This window comes from Epinephelus fuscoguttatus, linkage group LG24 (assembly GCF_011397635.1).
Source record: "Epinephelus fuscoguttatus linkage group LG24, E.fuscoguttatus.final_Chr_v1".
Lineage (NCBI taxonomy): Eukaryota > Metazoa > Chordata > Actinopteri > Perciformes > Serranidae > Epinephelus > Epinephelus fuscoguttatus.
Genome location: NC_064775.1, coordinates 11,998,200 through 12,015,041, shown reverse-complemented (window position 1 = coordinate 12,015,041; position 16,842 = coordinate 11,998,200). Strand labels below are relative to the sequence as shown.

Genomic DNA, 16,842 nt, shown 5'->3' with positions numbered 1-16,842 from the left:
AAGCAGCATTGGCAAACTGGCGAGGAGATTTGGAAAGCTCTGGCTCAGCTCACTGAGTAACACAGCACTGACAGCACACCGAATCTCGTGTTGCGCCGAGTTTAACAAGCCAAAGAGAAAGAATGCACACTTGCTTGCTGACTTGCTGCCATGCTATGATAAAAGACACAGAAAAGCTGGTGCGGAAGAGATTTTCTCGTGGATTAACATGTTTTTTTTTTAAAGCAGCATTAAATAGAAGAGGCGGTCACATTAGGCGGAAATCAAATGTTGAAAAAGCAGCAACAAAATAACAAACAAGAAATTAGGAAATCAGAAAAGCGTGTGAGATGGCTCGAAGCTGCAGGACCTACCTGCCCGGCAGCTCTGCCCTCCATCCCTTCTGCTACTCAACCGTTTAGTTTCCATTGTACAGGAGGCACAATTTGCTGGAGAGGAGGCTGGAGTCACCTCCCAGCTCGCTCCTCGGCAGCCTGCTGCCTCCTGTTCGCTCGCTCGACTGAGTGAGAGTGTAAGATGGGGAGAGGGGAGTGTAAAGGGAGAGGGTGAGTGGGTGTCACAAAAAGAGAGAGAGGGAGAGAGAGGGAGGGAGGGAGGGAGGGAGGGAGAGTGCTGTGCGAGCACAAGTCTACCTGCCACAACCCATCAAGCCAGCCAGCCTTGGAGACAGCGCCAAATCAACAGCTGGCCCCTGTGTGATGTCAGAGCCTCAACAGCCAGTCACGGCAGCCGAGGCAAGCCGGCGCTACGGAACGCCGACTGAACCAAAGTCACTGGCTAAATGGGGCTCTTCATTAGCTACTCTGCTTTAGGATGGAGGCGGGGGTGAGAGGAGGAGGAGGAGGAGGAGGAGGAGGAGGAGGAGGAGGAGGAGGAGGAGGAAAGGGCAGCCAGGGACATGGGATAGATGGAAGGAGACTGAGAGGATGATGAGAGAATGGGAGGGCGGGTGGTAGAGCCGTAAGAAAGAAAAGGCGAAGAAAGGAGCACAGAGGAGGCGAAAAGAAAGCGCAGGAGAAGGAGAGGAGAGGATGGGGACAGGATCGACATGTCTGCGGCCAGCTAGGTGCTCAAAGACCAGGTGGAGAGTCGATGGGGAGGCGCTGGCCGCTGAGAGGCCGAGCTGTTCACTGGGCTATCTTCCCATTAAAGCTGGCACCCTGCTTTTCACACAAGAAGACAAGGCTACGGCTAATCCCACAGACTCAGAGACCGCCACCACCTGAAATACCACCCATTACTGAAAAGGAAGAGTAAAACACTGCAATAAAACATTCAGCTTCAGGCAAATCTCAGATAAGCTTATTGGTGGATCAGCTGGAAAACAATACACTGACTAAGGAGGAAGAGCTTGTGCATGATCAAACCGCACCCCTAACCTCCTCTATTTCATTTCAATCTGCCTTTTGTGACTTAAGAGGATTTAATAGGAATAACAATAAGGGATCACAGCCTCCGCCAGAATTCACTTGGCTTGTTTATTTCATTAAACATCAAGTATTCTGTCTCCTCTGCACACACGATGAAGATAGCAAGGAAAGGAGTGATAATTGAGCTCTGGAAATAATCGACTTCATGAAGCACTTTCATCACTAAGTGAATGACAAGCTGTCAAAAACACGGCAAGTCACAAACAGGTCCTGTGCGCAGCCGAAGTCTAGACTGCCATAATGTGATTGTTTTTGTCCTTTCAGTCACTCAGACTTTAACAGCAAACACAGTGGGCGGAAAAGTTCCTGCTGTCACTTAGCAACCAACACCAGGCTGCGACAACCGATCCGATCCAATCCTGCCTCATAATTGTACCATTCGTTATGCCAGGTCTCTGAAGAATTTATTATTGTGCTTCCTTAATCCCACGAAAAGGTCACCAATTGAACAAACTATTTATGGATGGGCGGATGAATTATTTAATGGCCCAGACCAAATATTATAGGAAAGAGAGATTTCCCCCCCTGGAAGGCGATGAATTATTTAGTCACTGGGACACATCTTTGGAGAAAGCTATTACACAGCATCCTCAACCTCAATATCTGATAATGTCATCAGCTCCAAATATGCCCTAACCTGCGTAATGAATGGTCAACAGAGTGGCGGCTGCAGCGCGGCCTGAGCTGCGGCAGGTGAAACAGTTATGGCAAGCAATTATTAGCATTTATTTTTAGCACTGGAGGGGTGAACCACAGTGTAGACAATCACAAGAGAGCATTTGAGCTGTGATTTATTACCTAATCCACTTTTTTTCTCCCAGCAGGTGAAGAAAGATTTTGATATTTATCTAAAAATCACTCTAGCATAGACGTAACATGATTGAGAACTTCTAAATAAGCAATGACAGATTACACGCAACACACAATATATCACTGGACAGCACAGTTGCCATCCCCTGCAAAGATTAACACATCATTTTCCTCCACTCACTGAAACAGCAGCCGGAGGGACTGAGCCAGCATCCACTCTCCACCCACCAGGCTCCGCTGGTACCTTCATGAAAATGATAGTATCATGATGCTCAGCCTCAGTGATGGCAACTTGTAAGCTTTCAGTGCCATCTCTATCAAGTCTGTGAGGTGATCATTGTGCATTGCAATTATAGTGGGTACCCTTTTTGTATTACATGAGCACCAAAATGAGTCATTAGGTGTAAGATCTAATTCAAATCAGCTTCGCTGTCCACCTTTGTACTCTCTGACTACAGTAATTGAGGTTTGCTAAACAACAGTAGCCTATATGTCAATGTGAGGAACTATATTGCTATATAAATGGCTTTTTTTTTCTGAGAACGCTTCTGGTTGATAACCTGCAAAACTACACTGCAATTCAGTTGTAAGACAAGCCTCAGAGGACGTTATATGCCATTTATTGATATGTTGGCTTGATTAATTAGCCTGGGACTACTTTTTCTGTGCTTCAATTAACCAAGAAAATATCTCATTGACAAACATGCATACCACATTGATAAGAGATTATAATTCAAATGAGAATACAGAGGATGGTGTGGAGAATCAGTCGACAGGAAATGCATTTGATTTCATTAATCACTTGGGGCAATGTAACTTTACTGCTATTTTCCTCGCTATTCCACAGCGAGCTCGCAGCACCAGACTCCATTGCAAATTTGGTCATTTTTATGTTTCGGGGAAAAACAGCAAAGACTGGACAACACGTGACGTTGAAATCTGATTATTCATATATGTAGCTAAAATGCGGCTTATAAAACATTAACGTTAACAACCCAACAGCTTAATTACAGCTCAGTTTATTGATAAAGCTAACCGTTAACCCGAGTACACACTGTCCGTTGCCGCATATTACCGGGAGAGAAACAGCCGAACCAGGCCGTAAAGTTATTGAATTATACTGTATTATTAAATAACTGCTGTTTGCTTTTTCGGACGAACGCCGAATTTAAGTATAGCCGCTCACAAACTGGAGGCGACGTTAGCATGCGAGGTGTTTTAGCCGAAAAGCTAGGCAACATTACGAACCACAGTTGGCGTTGGGTCGTGTCGCGGCTAAGCTAACGATTATTACCTGGCGCTGTGGCTAGCTAACGGCTGAAAACGGCCAAACACCGGGCGCCCTGTGCTGTCACGCACTAGCACGAGAGATGTTTACGGCTAACTATCTCGTGTTACATGATTACAATCGCCCGGTTGACGTTTTTACCGCACACCGGTACCCGTTGGACAAGATACTGCAGATATCTGATGTTGCCTTACCGCTTTGGTTTACAATCGGTGCACAGCCGTGGTCTCTACCCAGGGTGAAGTAGCTAATAGTGTTTGTGGCGGAGTGAAGGAGAGGCGGTGGAGTCCAGCAGGCTGGGAGAGTGCGTCAGCTCCTCACGTTAGACACACACACGTAGGGTGTTGGAAATATGTCACGTCTTGTCGTTGCTGGATTTGCGTTATAGCGATACGCACGCAAGCAGTTTGTGCGACAGTTTCGTCATTTGTCTCGCTTATCCTTTAACAATTATGTCAAGTCTTTAAAGTGAAGTGTGATAACACTGTTTCACGAGAGTGCCAGGAAGTTGCAGTGACAACTGCGTGCTGCGGATGCCTGGTGATATAAACCGAGTGAACCCTGAATTTGCCGCGAAACTTTTCAGTGTTTCAGTTCAGTCTGCTGTTTCATGAACCATTTGACTGCTGTGCTTCATCCCACCGTCTCACAGGGTAGGCAAGCCACGTATACACTGGGTTTATTCTTATTTAGCTCCACTAACACAACACTTTTGCATGTATGTTATGGGACTGAGTCCTGCTCCTGAGTCACGATGTCATGGCAACGCTGCATGTGGCAGAGAAGCACACTATTACGAAAAATGTAAACACACATAACGTAAAAATAGAGCATTTACGTTAGCTGGTTACTAGAGCCAAATGCATCATGTGCGAACATAAATATATGGGTTTAAGCCTTTAAGCACGAGCGGTGCTTTTATTTTTTAGGCAAGTCTGTTTACTTCCGGTTGCTGTTGCTAGCTTTAGCTTAGCCGCGCTACGTCCTGGATCCTGACTTCTTCAGGTGGTATAAGTCACTCCAACTTTTATGTTTGCATTCTTAATTGTGTAGGGAATTGTTGTCGGCACCTTACCTGGCAAGTTTTACTTTAAGTCCTCTAATACATCACTGATAAAGTTAAGTTTTAACTCGATACATAACTTTAGCTAGCATACTGCAAGATACTAGCCTCCAGATCAGATGATGCGTTCAGGTGCTTGTCGGATGGTCTCCTTTCCCGTGTTGGGACGTCGTTCATCCGGCTTTGGAGTGTCATGAGCTTTGAGAAATAACTAGGAAACATCCTGGGCAAATCAGATGTGTTCATTTTATTCATCAGAGCATTTAAACAACATGGTGATACAGTTACAAAGTGATTTTATCCCAGATTTATTGCTGCACCAGCACCTTCCCCAAAACTGGTAAATTATTGTAATAACCGACTTGTTATCAGAGTTAACGCTACTAAATGACTTTTCTCACAAATATAGGTCACTCTAGGTGGACAGCAACTCATGGTTACAATCTAATACCTTATTATAAATCACATGCTAGCAAAAAATTGACACACAGTAGGTGAATTGATGAAAAGTTTATTACCATAAACCCTAGACTGTTTATAAAGATGGACAACACGTCTCCAGTGTACAGAAATGAAGCCAAAATATCTTAAATACGGCTGCTGCCATCTTGCGCTGGTGAAGTCATTTGGAGCCAGAGTCACTCTCAGCAGTAGCAAGTTCCCACCCAATCATGCATCTGACCCAATCACGAGCAGAGCCATTAATCGCAAGCACACCAATTGGCAGAAACCCTTAATGGTACAAACATGTCCCATCCACTAACATAGAGGGTGCAGGGTTATGACCAATACTGCTGCCAGCCATGGGGAGTCGATTGAGATGTTTTGGCTTCACTTTTGGGGAGCGGTCATGTCATCCATCTTTTTTTACAGTCTATGCCATAAATCGAACATTTACTTCCATGCTCCATGTTTCGACATATATGACATCATCTCAACATTTTGGCAGACTTAACAGATGTCGTTCCACCTTAGGAGGTGTCACGTGAATCCTTGTAATCGGGAACTAATTTTTCTGATTATTCCAACACCACAGAAATACAGGGAGGATATCCGTATTTCTGTGGGTCTGGTGGGAAATTAATCATTCAATTATCAAATTTAATTTGTGCTTGTTGTTCTTTCAGAGTATTATTATTATTATTATTATTATCATCACAATTGACATCCAAGATAATAATTTTCATGTAATAAGTACATCATATTAAACACACACATAAAAAAAACGTGATGTTTGCCATCCACCACAAACACAGCCTGCTCTCTGACTTCTGTCTGGACAACACTGCCCTTACAGGAAACTGTTACTGTTTTAGACACAGTGATTTTGTAGGGTTGTTGGTGTACACTTCCCCACTGTAATTACATGTGGAGGCAGAGGCGTCTGCCTGGATTGACCAGGACAGCAGCAGGTGAGGCAACACAGAACAGATGCTGCTGCAACTGTCAGCAGCTGAGACAGGCAACTTATACCTTCTCATCTAAAATGCAGGCTGTCTTTGTCCACTGTACTGCGTCATCCAGCTTCTAATAATGGCACTCCTGTCAGTGCTAGGAGGCAGCAGAGAAAAGCTTCTTACCATTGTTATAAAACATGTTTATATTAGCAAACAACATGGGAATTAAATGTGCTCTTTAATATCTAATAGAATAATAATGTCTTAATCTGCATCAGATATACAACACGGTTTACCAGTGTTTCGTCTTTCCAGCCTAAAATCAGAGCCGGCTGACTGAGCAAGGGCCGAGAAACTGATGAGGACTTACGAATGGAAATGGATGATAATGGCCTACAGACCTCTTGCTGTGATACAAGATGGTCACAGCAACTGTCAGGCCTTCCTCACAAGCTCCTGCAGCGCCTGATGCCTTTCCAAAGGGAGGGAGTGGAGTTTGCTCTATCCAAGAATGGACGGTAAGCAGTCGGCAACGTCACAGCTTTATCGTTTGTAAATCACTGAGTGTAGTTTTTCATTTTTAAAAGTTTTTTATGTTAACTTTTATGTTAAGAAACATCTTTGATATTGGAGCAATGCTCATGAATACTAAAGGTAAGCTTGCATCTTGCATGTCAGTAATAACATGACAAGGAGAAACATTGATTTGTCAGCTAAATGTCCCCCTACGATAAGTAGATTTGTTCATTTTTTGAACAACAGATATCTGAGTCCCCCCTCTGGGTTTATGCCATCCAGTGTTTGCAGCCCTACCCTCCACTCCACTTCTGCAGTGTGTAAATATTGATTTATTGCTATGAAGATGCTTTCAGCTCGGATCTTTTGTCTGAGCATTTCATAGAAGAATACAAGTAGATTCTTATATCTTCACTCAGCAGCTTTATACATTGGTCACCACCAATTACAGGGCAAAGCAAGGCGTTTCAAAAAAGTCGGTCACTGATGTGTTTCGATTTTTCACTTCTTACTGATAAAGATGTTCAGCTTACGTCCATCGTTCACAGCAAAACTTTTAAATAAATTTTGTCTCTAATGCTGCATCAGTGTGATACTTAATAAGACGGCATGTTTTAAAATAGGCAGTCTGACTCCACCTCTGATTTCCAGCACTGCTACATTACATTATGATGTCTCAGGAAGCAAGTAAAAAGTTAAGAATGTATGTGAATTTATTCAAAATCAAAAGGTCAGATAGAGTCCAGGTTGTATCCTTTGAAAACAATTAGCAGGCCATGCGAAGTTTCGCTGTTGCCCTTAAGTCTGTAAGTGTTTGGCTGTGTTGAGCATTAGCTGCAGGAACGGACCAGCACTTCCTCCTCCCCGACCAGTCGAAGTACGCTCGGGTTCTCGGGAAGGTCAGCACAGGGGGAGCCAATCTGAGCGCCGCTGCTGTGATGCGGAGCGGCCATATTGATTCAGGAACACTGGGAGGCACTGCTTTGTTACACGGGTGGGTCAGAAGTCAATTGGCTCTTGCTGCACTGTGTGGACAGCTACCTCAGTCAATTGGCATCAATGTGACAGGGAGAGCAGCGCGGGCAGTGCTGCTCTCTGGAGACGAGCAGAAGTGACAGTAGCACAAGACGTTATGGGTGGAGGAAGCCTGGAAGCAGAGAGAGCACATGATGCTGGTTTATTTCTTCACCTACATATCACAACACATATATATAATACCTATATTCTGCCTTGCTACGGTTACAAAGCATGATTGGACGATCACTGTTTGGGGGAGGGCTTTTGTCGACAGCCCATAATGACCATGAACTTTTGCTGTCATTTACAACCCTGCCATATCTGCTACAGTAGGTTTCACGTTGTTCAAGTCATAGAAATAGAATGGATAGAAAAAACATTGAACTGTTTGCTTTGGTCATTTGACCACACATCCGTGGGTCCATGAAGTGAGTCACACTCACAAGTTTGAGATCTCCATTTTGGCCTATCCCACACCTGTTTTCCTTATTAAACAGAAAAATACAACTGTACACCAATCCAAGTTTCTCTCTTTCACCATACTGAAACTAACTTTAGCTTAATTGCCTTGTTAACTCATCATAAAACTCGCTTCATTTAAACTCGACAGAAACAATATAAAACTCACCAAAACCATTGTGGTTACAATCACCAACTCTGGTATAAAATAACCCTTAATTACATGGATCTTTCACATCATTGGGTTCATACAGCAGTCACACCACAGACTTTTGCGAGCTAAGCAGCTTCCACTTTAGCTGTCTGCTAACTTAAAATGGGATTAAATTATTTAATTGTGCGGCTCTTCTAGACTTTTGAATGTTAACCAACTGAATAAATCAAATCCTGACAGTGAAATTAGTAATTTTGCCGGGGCTGTGACACTCAAAAAAATGCATCCACTGATTTACAGGTTTCTCTTTCGCAATTTAAGTCGATGGGAAAAAGTCTCTTTGTGCTCAGTGACATCATGTGACAAACCCAAAAATTGTCTTCATATATAGACTATAGCCCTTTTTAGATTGGAATTGTGCAAATTTGTAGGAAAGCCCAATCAGTCTTTTTTTCAGCATTGGCAGTATAAAAACAAAATCGGGGAGTGCAGCAAAATGCCGCCTACCTACTTTTGTTTATACAGAATGTGCCTTTTTGGGGCAATGGAGGGCGTCAGCAAGTAACAAAACGTGTAGCTCAGCATGTGACGTAACCAGTGACCTGGGAGGGAAGCCGCGGCTGGCTGTCTTTCGGCAATTCTCTCGTAATTTGGCTTGTTCTTCACCGTTCCCATCATCTGACAGTTAATGGCCTCTTCGTTTGCAAGGACAAGGAGGGCGTGCAATTCCTTGTCTCCCCAGTTGCTCATCTTTACAGTGTCTGTCAGGTTTGCGTTTCCCTCTTGCTACTAGATGCTCGCTAATTCCTGCTATCAGCTGTTTCCTGTTTATCCCGGGTGAAACCTGGGTTGCACGTGCGGAGTCATCAACAGCTCCTCTCACAAGTCATCAACAGCCCCTCCCGTGGCAGAAGGCCGCCTCGGTCTTTTTAAACTAAAAGGGTTCCGCCAATATGACTACCCTACGTGGCAGAAAATTGGGCACCTTGGATCAACTCGCCAATCCGGCTCTGTGTGTCTAAATGCTCGCAGCTTGCCAGCAAAACGGCCTAACATTTGCGGAAAATTTGGCAGTGTAAAAGGGACTTATAGAAAACAATAGATGTAACCACTGGGACGTCACCCATTGGTTTGTGGACTGAAGCCATCTTGGTTTTTTGGAGCCAAAAGTGATTTGGACAAGAGGATGGAGCTGTGGTTGAGCAAGGGGTGGATCTGACTCATAAACTGCAGCGACGCCTCGCAGACAGCCTTCGACCCTTCCCTTTAGATATGTGTAACTTTAAGCCCTAATGAAATTTAAATGGATGAGTTATATAGAAATTCACCCCCCATTAAGTCGTCATGAATGTTGAAATCAGCTATAGAGACCAAAACTATTTTTGTACTAGCCTGTAAACATGTTTATTTCAGCGGTAAAGTTGGACATTTTAACATGGAGGTCCATGGGGATTAACTCGCTCTTGGAGCCAGCCTCAAGTGGCCATTAGAGGAACTGCAGTTTTTGGAACTGCACTTCCATGTTGGCTTCATTTTTCCAGAGGTTGCAGAGGCCTGGCTACAACAATTGCAGTAGCATGACACACATAAAAATGGCCGCTACTTTGACCATGGTGATTTAAAAAGTAATGTCCATTGTACTCTCATTCGATTTCTATGATTCAGGTTTTTCTTTATATTTCCTTTTCATGTTGACACAACGGTAGTGTCATCTGTTAGCATTAAAACATGCAGCCATTTTAGGAATGCAGGAAGTACTGTGGGATATAGTGACAGAAAATGCAGCATTTTTAGCCCACAGTACCACACTCACACACAGACAGAAGGTAAAGATGATTACAAGCTAAAAATGGTGATTTTATTGACAGTAGTCTCGATGTGTCTGTGTATTTGAGGCACCCCGCTGTTCTTTATTTGTTCACTCAATATCCTTGAGAATTAAAGCAGCAGTGTCTTTCTCCACTGATGCTCAACAGAGACCAGAACACCATGTGGCTGCAGACTTGTTGGATTTTTAGGAAGGAGTGTAACAATTCTGGGAAATGTAGGATAACACTACCTGAAGTGGAACTAGATGAGGCAGGCTGACAGACAAAAAATAAATGGCAGCCCTTCATTATAAAATAACTCCTGAAATGCACCGAACATCACAGATTGATGACGGATATCTAACAGCGTGGGAGGATCCGGGGGCGGATTTTTCCTTTAAATCTCATAGTCGTTGTGTCTTTTCACATCCAGAGCATCAAGAGCACCGAACCAAAACATCAAATGTTGTTGCAATTCAAATACTTATGGAGGCCGCTGTATCGGTCTGTGTAGGAGGGTGAGTGAATTTTATGGAGTTAGATAGGGATAATGTTGGAAAGTTGTGGCACAGTGCGACAATAAAAACCCTCGAGATGTGGTTGATTGTATTGTGTGGAAAGTTGGGCAGAAATGTGCCATTTGAGTGCTGACATCTGTATATATATTCAGGCATTTTAAAACATACATTTAGCCATGGTACAACTGTAAAACACAGTTCTCTATTATTTAAAAAAAACATCAATTTGGAGTAAAAGTATATCCATTAAGAGCTCTTGGTCACTTCCATTAAGGTGTTGACTGCAGCTCAAAGCCAGCCATGTGATGCACTGTATGTCCGCTCTGTTCTGATTTGTCCAAAATATGATTGTAAGTGACTGGCTGTGCTTTTATTGAATAAGGCCTGCTCGGCTGATGTGAGAGGAGATCAATAAGCAGACTGTGTCGTCTCTCCTCGCGATGGTCAAATTACTGAGAGAAGTCCTTTCCAGAGATGGAGTTTGTTCTCTGTACACATACAAGTTGATTTATTTACGCCCATTAAGTATTGTTCACTTTACACAGAGTGGTTCCATAAAATCATTTGGGCTGTTCAGCAGTACGCTGGGAGTTACAGTGCAGGGGGAGCAAATCAGCGCATTTACAAAGTCCCTGTTTAAAGTAATCATCTTTTAGATTTCTATTTCAAGTGGAAACAGACAACTTTTCCACTACATTTTTACTGTGTCACTTCCATAAAGTTGGGGGGCTTGTTAGAGACATATTTAAAAAAGGAATGGTCACAAATCACATGCACCTGACCAGTAATCTGAGGAGGGACACTGGGTCCAGTAGCATCTCAAAAATCAGATAATGTCCCTCCTCCATCCTCAAAGTGCTTCAGTTACAGTATTTACTTTCCCAGGTGCTCTATATTCCATTTCCTCCTAATTAAGCGTGAAATTTGCCATAAGTTTTAATGTAAGTTTTCGTTATGAAGACGGCAGGAGATGCTTTCTATTATACAGCATGAGAAATGTAATTTTACCCACCATCAGTAACCCGTAGCCTTAATGGCCAACTTTCCATTATTTGGATAGTATTGGAGGTTTTTATAGAAACAAAGTATAGAGGCTATGCATGATAAATAAACTTTGCAGCCTGCTCGGTCAGTTTGTGTGTTAGAGAGAGAAGAATTAGGCTGGTGGGAAACATTTTTAACGAGTATTGTAACATAAAAATTGTGTAGGCTTTGTTTATCATTTCAAGAAACTGAAATCTTCAGAGTAAATGCATCATTAGAGCCAAACATTCATACATCTTTATGTACGTCCTGCTGTAATGAATACAGGAGGGTGTGGATTATGATTAAACAGCGCACGGAAAAAGGATTATGTAAAAGAGCAGTCACACCTATGTACCACAACATATTCATATTATATTTACTGTGGAGTAAGAGACTGACCTTTAGGGGTTCCCTGATTAAACCTTTCAGCTTTCCTTGCGGACATTAGCTGCAGTAAGCTACAGGTAAACCCAGATTAAAAGGAATGTAGCCGGCCAGCGCCCATGTAACGTAAGTAGAATGTACTTGTGCCCATCTTTGCACCCATGGGTGTGCAGGTCTTAAACTGAAGGTCATTATATTGCTATTTTGAGGCAGCCAAAAACAATTGCATCATTGACCAACAAAGTCTGGTCTGAAGTCAGAGTTGTGCAGTATTTTCCTGCTACTTAAAGGGTGCATGGTACAGATACTAGGATGTGTCTACACAGGTGGGTTTACAGCACGTGTACACATGCATGTCACACACACAGGGACATGTGAACGGTTGTGGGTGGGTGAAATAATACCTCATACATTGTATAAAATTTGAACATAGAAGGAGCAGAGCTGCTGTCTGAGTCCCCATTAAAAGAGACGCCGTTCCCATTTATGCACGACAAGCAGCGTAACGTCATTATGTCAGAAGCTAAAAATTCAGTTTTGTTTTCTTTTAGTTTTGATGCCTACATGTCCCACGACATTTGCTGCAGTGACATCACTGCTCTCACTGCATTACTCTCAGCAGAAAACCGCTCGCTTCTCCAATTTGCAGAATCTTCCATGCAAATAGCAGTGTGCCAGCTGCGGGTGCACCTGGCTTTTAAAGGAAATAGGAGACGACACTCTGACTGGTTAATTCATGTAATGCCCAAAACACACCTATGATTACTTAAGGGACTAAGTACACCCTCTTTGCCCCTTGTACCTTACTTTGTGCCTATGCTTAATTAGCAAAAGTGGACTTAGTTACATCCTAAATACAATTTGACCATGTGCTATAGATTGTTTAAATAGTAAGTCTTACTGCTCTCCACCTGCAAAATCACATGCCAGAAGCACTGTTGTCCTTTCTTGTACGCATGTATGTTGGGAAACACTGTAATAAAGTAAGGGATTTGGAAAAAAATCCACTCAACAAAAGACAGAGTCCAGCAAGTACAAGAAGTTTTTTCTATTTTAAGCACCACTGAAAAAATTAAAAGAGCTCTCTGATAGATTTGGGTGTGCAGAAGGGTATGCTTAAGTTAGGAAAATAAAGGATGTGTAAGCAAAACACTAGTGGATCGCCCCATATAGCTCAGATTTAAACTTCTCCTGTAAAAATCACACACACTATTGAAACATCCTCCATCTCCCACAGGTAGAAAAAGGCCCAAACCTTTTCCGCTGAAGACTACTTTGTTTTGACTTTAAGTTCAGTGCAATATACAGCTAAACTGCACTCTGAACTCATAGCTGTGTGCGAGCATGGCACGCTGTAGCACCCTTTGATCAGCCTTTTGTGTAGCATCCAACCTCTGAGCCGCTTTCCCTCTGACCACAGCACACTACAGGTTCATTCCTCAGAGGAGAACCTTAACAGGGCTGGAAGATTGGGGTTAGACACCGTGCCGCGCAACACATCACCACGCAGAGGTCAAACCCATCAAATCATCGTAGCCAGCCTGGGAGGTAGGGGAGCCCATTTCCTGACACTTTGGGGCTTGTGGGTTTCGGAGATAACATTAGAAAGATGGGGCGGCGGGGACCGTGCCGTCGTCAGGCAACAGCGCTGCAGCATCCTCGCAGTCTCAAACCGTCAAGACGACACTCAGGTTATTTAAAGGAGGATGATTAATGTGTTGGGAAATGGCAAGCACCTGCCCCAGCCGCACTTCCTCCCCCAGTTTGTGAGTGTGGGTGTGTGTGTGTGTGTGTGTGTGTGTGTGTGGGTGGTGGTATGCGCAAGCACATATATGTGTGTGTGTGCATGTACATGTGTGTGTGCACTTTGTATGTATCGTGCATTTTTTTCTCTTTTCTTTTGTGTGCATTTTTCACACACATACTGGCGTGTGTGTGTGTGTGTGTGTGTGTGTGTGTGTGTGTGTGTGCGCATTGCGCTGACTGGGCCGGTGTGCTGGCAATTAGAAAAACCACCAGTGGCAAGGTGCACATTAATCATGTTCCTCAGCTGAAAGAGAGAAATGGGGCGGAGATGGGGGGAGGAGGAGGAGGTGGAGGAGGAGAAAGAATAATGAGAGACTGTGTCTGAGGTATTCAGAACTGCTCCGCTGCACTGTTTGCTCTGACATGGTGTTGGAAGCATTTATGAATAAGCAAGGTCATGACAATAGGCCCGAGTCCACCGGGCAGAGAGAAGCAGAGGTTGATCTATCTGTACTTTTTCCTCTGGGACAACTTCAGCTAAGGAATGTGTCGCGCGTTCATTGTTCCTTTATCATGCACAGTGTAAAGGGGTTGTTACATGGTTGCGAAAACATACCATATCAGAGACAGCCAGACAGCTGAGCTGCTACTTCCATCCTCATTTTAGGCTCCATTGCAGGCTCATCATACGCCCCTAAAATGTGGATTGAAAAGGAGAATCAGGATTAACAAAGATACATTTAGATTTTAAAATCACTTTTAACATGTCAGAAAAAAGCAAAGCACTGATTTCCAGTCTATTCTTACTCTCTAATGAATCATCAACACAACATAGACCAACTGAAAGGCAGCGTTACTTTGTGTACTTCCACTGTGAGCAGAACACAAGGAGGGAAACAAAAATCTGGAGCTGCAGATGGCTGGAAGATGCCATCAAGACTAACAGCAACCACACCATGTAAAATATTACTCCTATAATATTAAAACAAGCGCGCTGCGTTTTATAACAGACCTTATGACAGCAGCAGTTTGGGAAATTGGACTGCGAAACTGCTCACACTGCAAGACAGAATCTCCCAAAACGACCAGAATGTCTGACGCGCAGATTGTCAGACAGCCACACTGTGATCGATTCTAAAATTAGTCGGGGGGCTGAATCCGTACAGTGTGTTCCTGGCGTTAAATGAGTTCACATCTGTGCCCAAGATCCGCTTCTGAATTTTTTTTTACTTAATTTATTTTACTTATGAATCAACACTTAAATACAAAAAAATCAGGCTTAATTATTTACTTGGAAAGTAGAAGTAGACAGGTTTTTTGCTTTAACTTATTTTTGTCAAGTAAATGTTGATTGCACAATGGGATGGCTGAGAATAATGACACCATCAGCGTTGAGACTGGTTCCCTATATACCTCGCTTTCACCCAGGAATTCAGGGTTGGGCTATATGTTAAGATAATTTTTCCAACCAGCCAATATCGGCCCAACAACCAGCGATTGCCGATATGTGATTCAGTATATTGATGCATAATAATAATCCTATTGTAAAAATAAATAGTTTATTGTCATCAATCAAACATTTACTAATGTCTGCCAGTCTGCATATATGACCTCGACTCAGCAACTTGTACACCAAAATTTCCACTGACCTTCCGAGCTCCAACTTGAGGGGATGATCACATGAAATTTCCCAGTGGGTAACTAATTTTCCTGATTATTCTGACACCACATGAATGAAGGGCAAGACCAGCTTGATTGCCATATTAACTCAGCGTAAAACACACTTCGTTCAAACCTGACAGAAACAAGTCTTTCCACTTTTCCAATTAACTTTGGTTTTGTTTGGTCAAAATGCCCCCAAAGCAGTGGCTCTCATTAGTTCTTTGGAGGCAGAACATTAAATTATTACCAAAAATGGTGATGAAGTCATCCACTCACCCAAATACAGTTCTGTTAATGAGAATAAAGGCTCTATTTATGGCACAAAGGAAGTGTGTCAACATTGTGCAACCAAAACAGGAAGAGGATAGTGCTTTAGTTTTCCCTGGTAGCTATCGGCAGGTATCCCCAGTTACCAAAGAGTATTACTGTAAGTTCTTTGCAGTTATTGTTCCCAGGGGTTGAAATGGCAGACAGTGGTACAACTGAAGTTACCATGGATACTCTATACCCAGGTGGTAATTGCTATAGGCTTTAAGGAAAATGGAAAGCAATTCCATTGTCTTTCCGACAGTGGCATCAACGATTATACAATTTGGAAACGCCAGAGCGGAAATGGTTGAAAAGTCATCTGTTTCCATTTTAAGTTCAGTCAGTGCAAGATAAGATGCTCCACTCTTCAGCTGAGCTTTGAATTTCAGCAATTCTCAAGGATAAGCTAGATTTTTGTGCAACAACTTTTTGAGTTACATAAACAAACATGATAGCAACTAAAGGACATAGTGTAAGATTTGATGTCTTTCCTAAATTGACAGTTTCCTCCAAAAATATTGTTATTTTACTTGAGGAATTTAACTTTAGTTTTTTTTCTCCATCGTTGGGAATTGGATGAACCCAGACGCTGTGAGCACTCCCCAAAGTCTCTCCGAAGACACAGAAGTTTTCAATAGGAACAACAACAACATAAATATTGAATAGCAACAACAGCAAACTGAAACAAAGCACCAGTGCAGAGCTAAATTACAAGTGACAGATTTGTAATATGTCCAAGAGCAGCTGTGTGTGAGGTGACTGTGTGTGTTTTCTATGGCCAGAGAGGTTTGAGAAGTCGGGTTGTGACAGGAAGCTTTCTGGTGTGGACAAGCCAGGAATGTCTGGACAAGAGAAACAATAACTTCCTCTCTAATGAATGATGCTGTGGTGCCCTTGAGCAAAGCCATCATTCTGAACGGGCTGTTTTTCTATGTAAGCCATAAACTTTGTCTTATTGTCACAACCAGGTCAGGTCTGATAAAGTTTTCTCTGTTTGTTTTACAGATGTATGATCGCCGATGAGGTAAGCACACACAACGCTGGCTCAGGAAATCTATTTTCCCAAAAAAATGAACCTGGGACTTTCGCTGCATGCTTTCCAAATTAATTTGTCAGCACTGTGCAGCACTCCCACGTGCCTAATCGGGTTTGACACGAGAATCATTCTGAGACCTTATTACTCTTGGGCCTCACATCAGCGCGGCCGTCATATGCAATTTACCGCAGAGTCTGTGTGCAATTGACTTGTTTTTCT

At 43.0% G+C, this 16,842-nt stretch overlaps 2 protein-coding genes across 16 annotated transcripts in view; one reads left to right on the top strand and one right to left on the bottom strand.

The window, feature by feature from the left end:
• Positions 1-4,710, bottom strand: part of LOC125885125 (R3H domain-containing protein 1) — a 50,830-nt gene extending 46,120 nt beyond the window's left edge. For 10 of the 12 annotated variants that reach the window (XR_007448814.1, XR_007448815.1, XM_049570585.1 and 7 more), the window contains exon 1: positions 3,723-3,854. The gene's annotated coding sequence lies outside the window, so the exon portion shown is untranslated. Of the gene's footprint in view, positions 1-353; positions 517-3,722; positions 3,855-4,603 lie in introns of those variants that run through there. The other 2 variants (XM_049570587.1, XM_049570586.1) reach the window with 2 other exon arrangements.
• The window catches only part of zranb3 (zinc finger, RAN-binding domain containing 3), an 88,792-nt gene continuing 76,005 nt past the window's right edge, over positions 4,056-16,842 (top strand). For 2 of the 4 annotated variants that reach the window (XM_049570599.1, XM_049570596.1), the window contains exons 1-3: positions 4,056-4,181; positions 6,304-6,506; positions 16,593-16,611. In XM_049570599.1, coding sequence (XP_049426556.1) covers positions 6,361-6,506; positions 16,593-16,611 — 165 coding nt within the window. In that variant the 5' untranslated portion in view covers positions 4,056-4,181; positions 6,304-6,360. Of the gene's footprint in view, positions 4,182-4,484; positions 4,534-5,984; positions 6,004-6,303; positions 6,507-16,592; positions 16,612-16,842 lie in introns of those variants that run through there. The other 2 variants (XM_049570597.1, XM_049570598.1) reach the window with 2 other exon arrangements.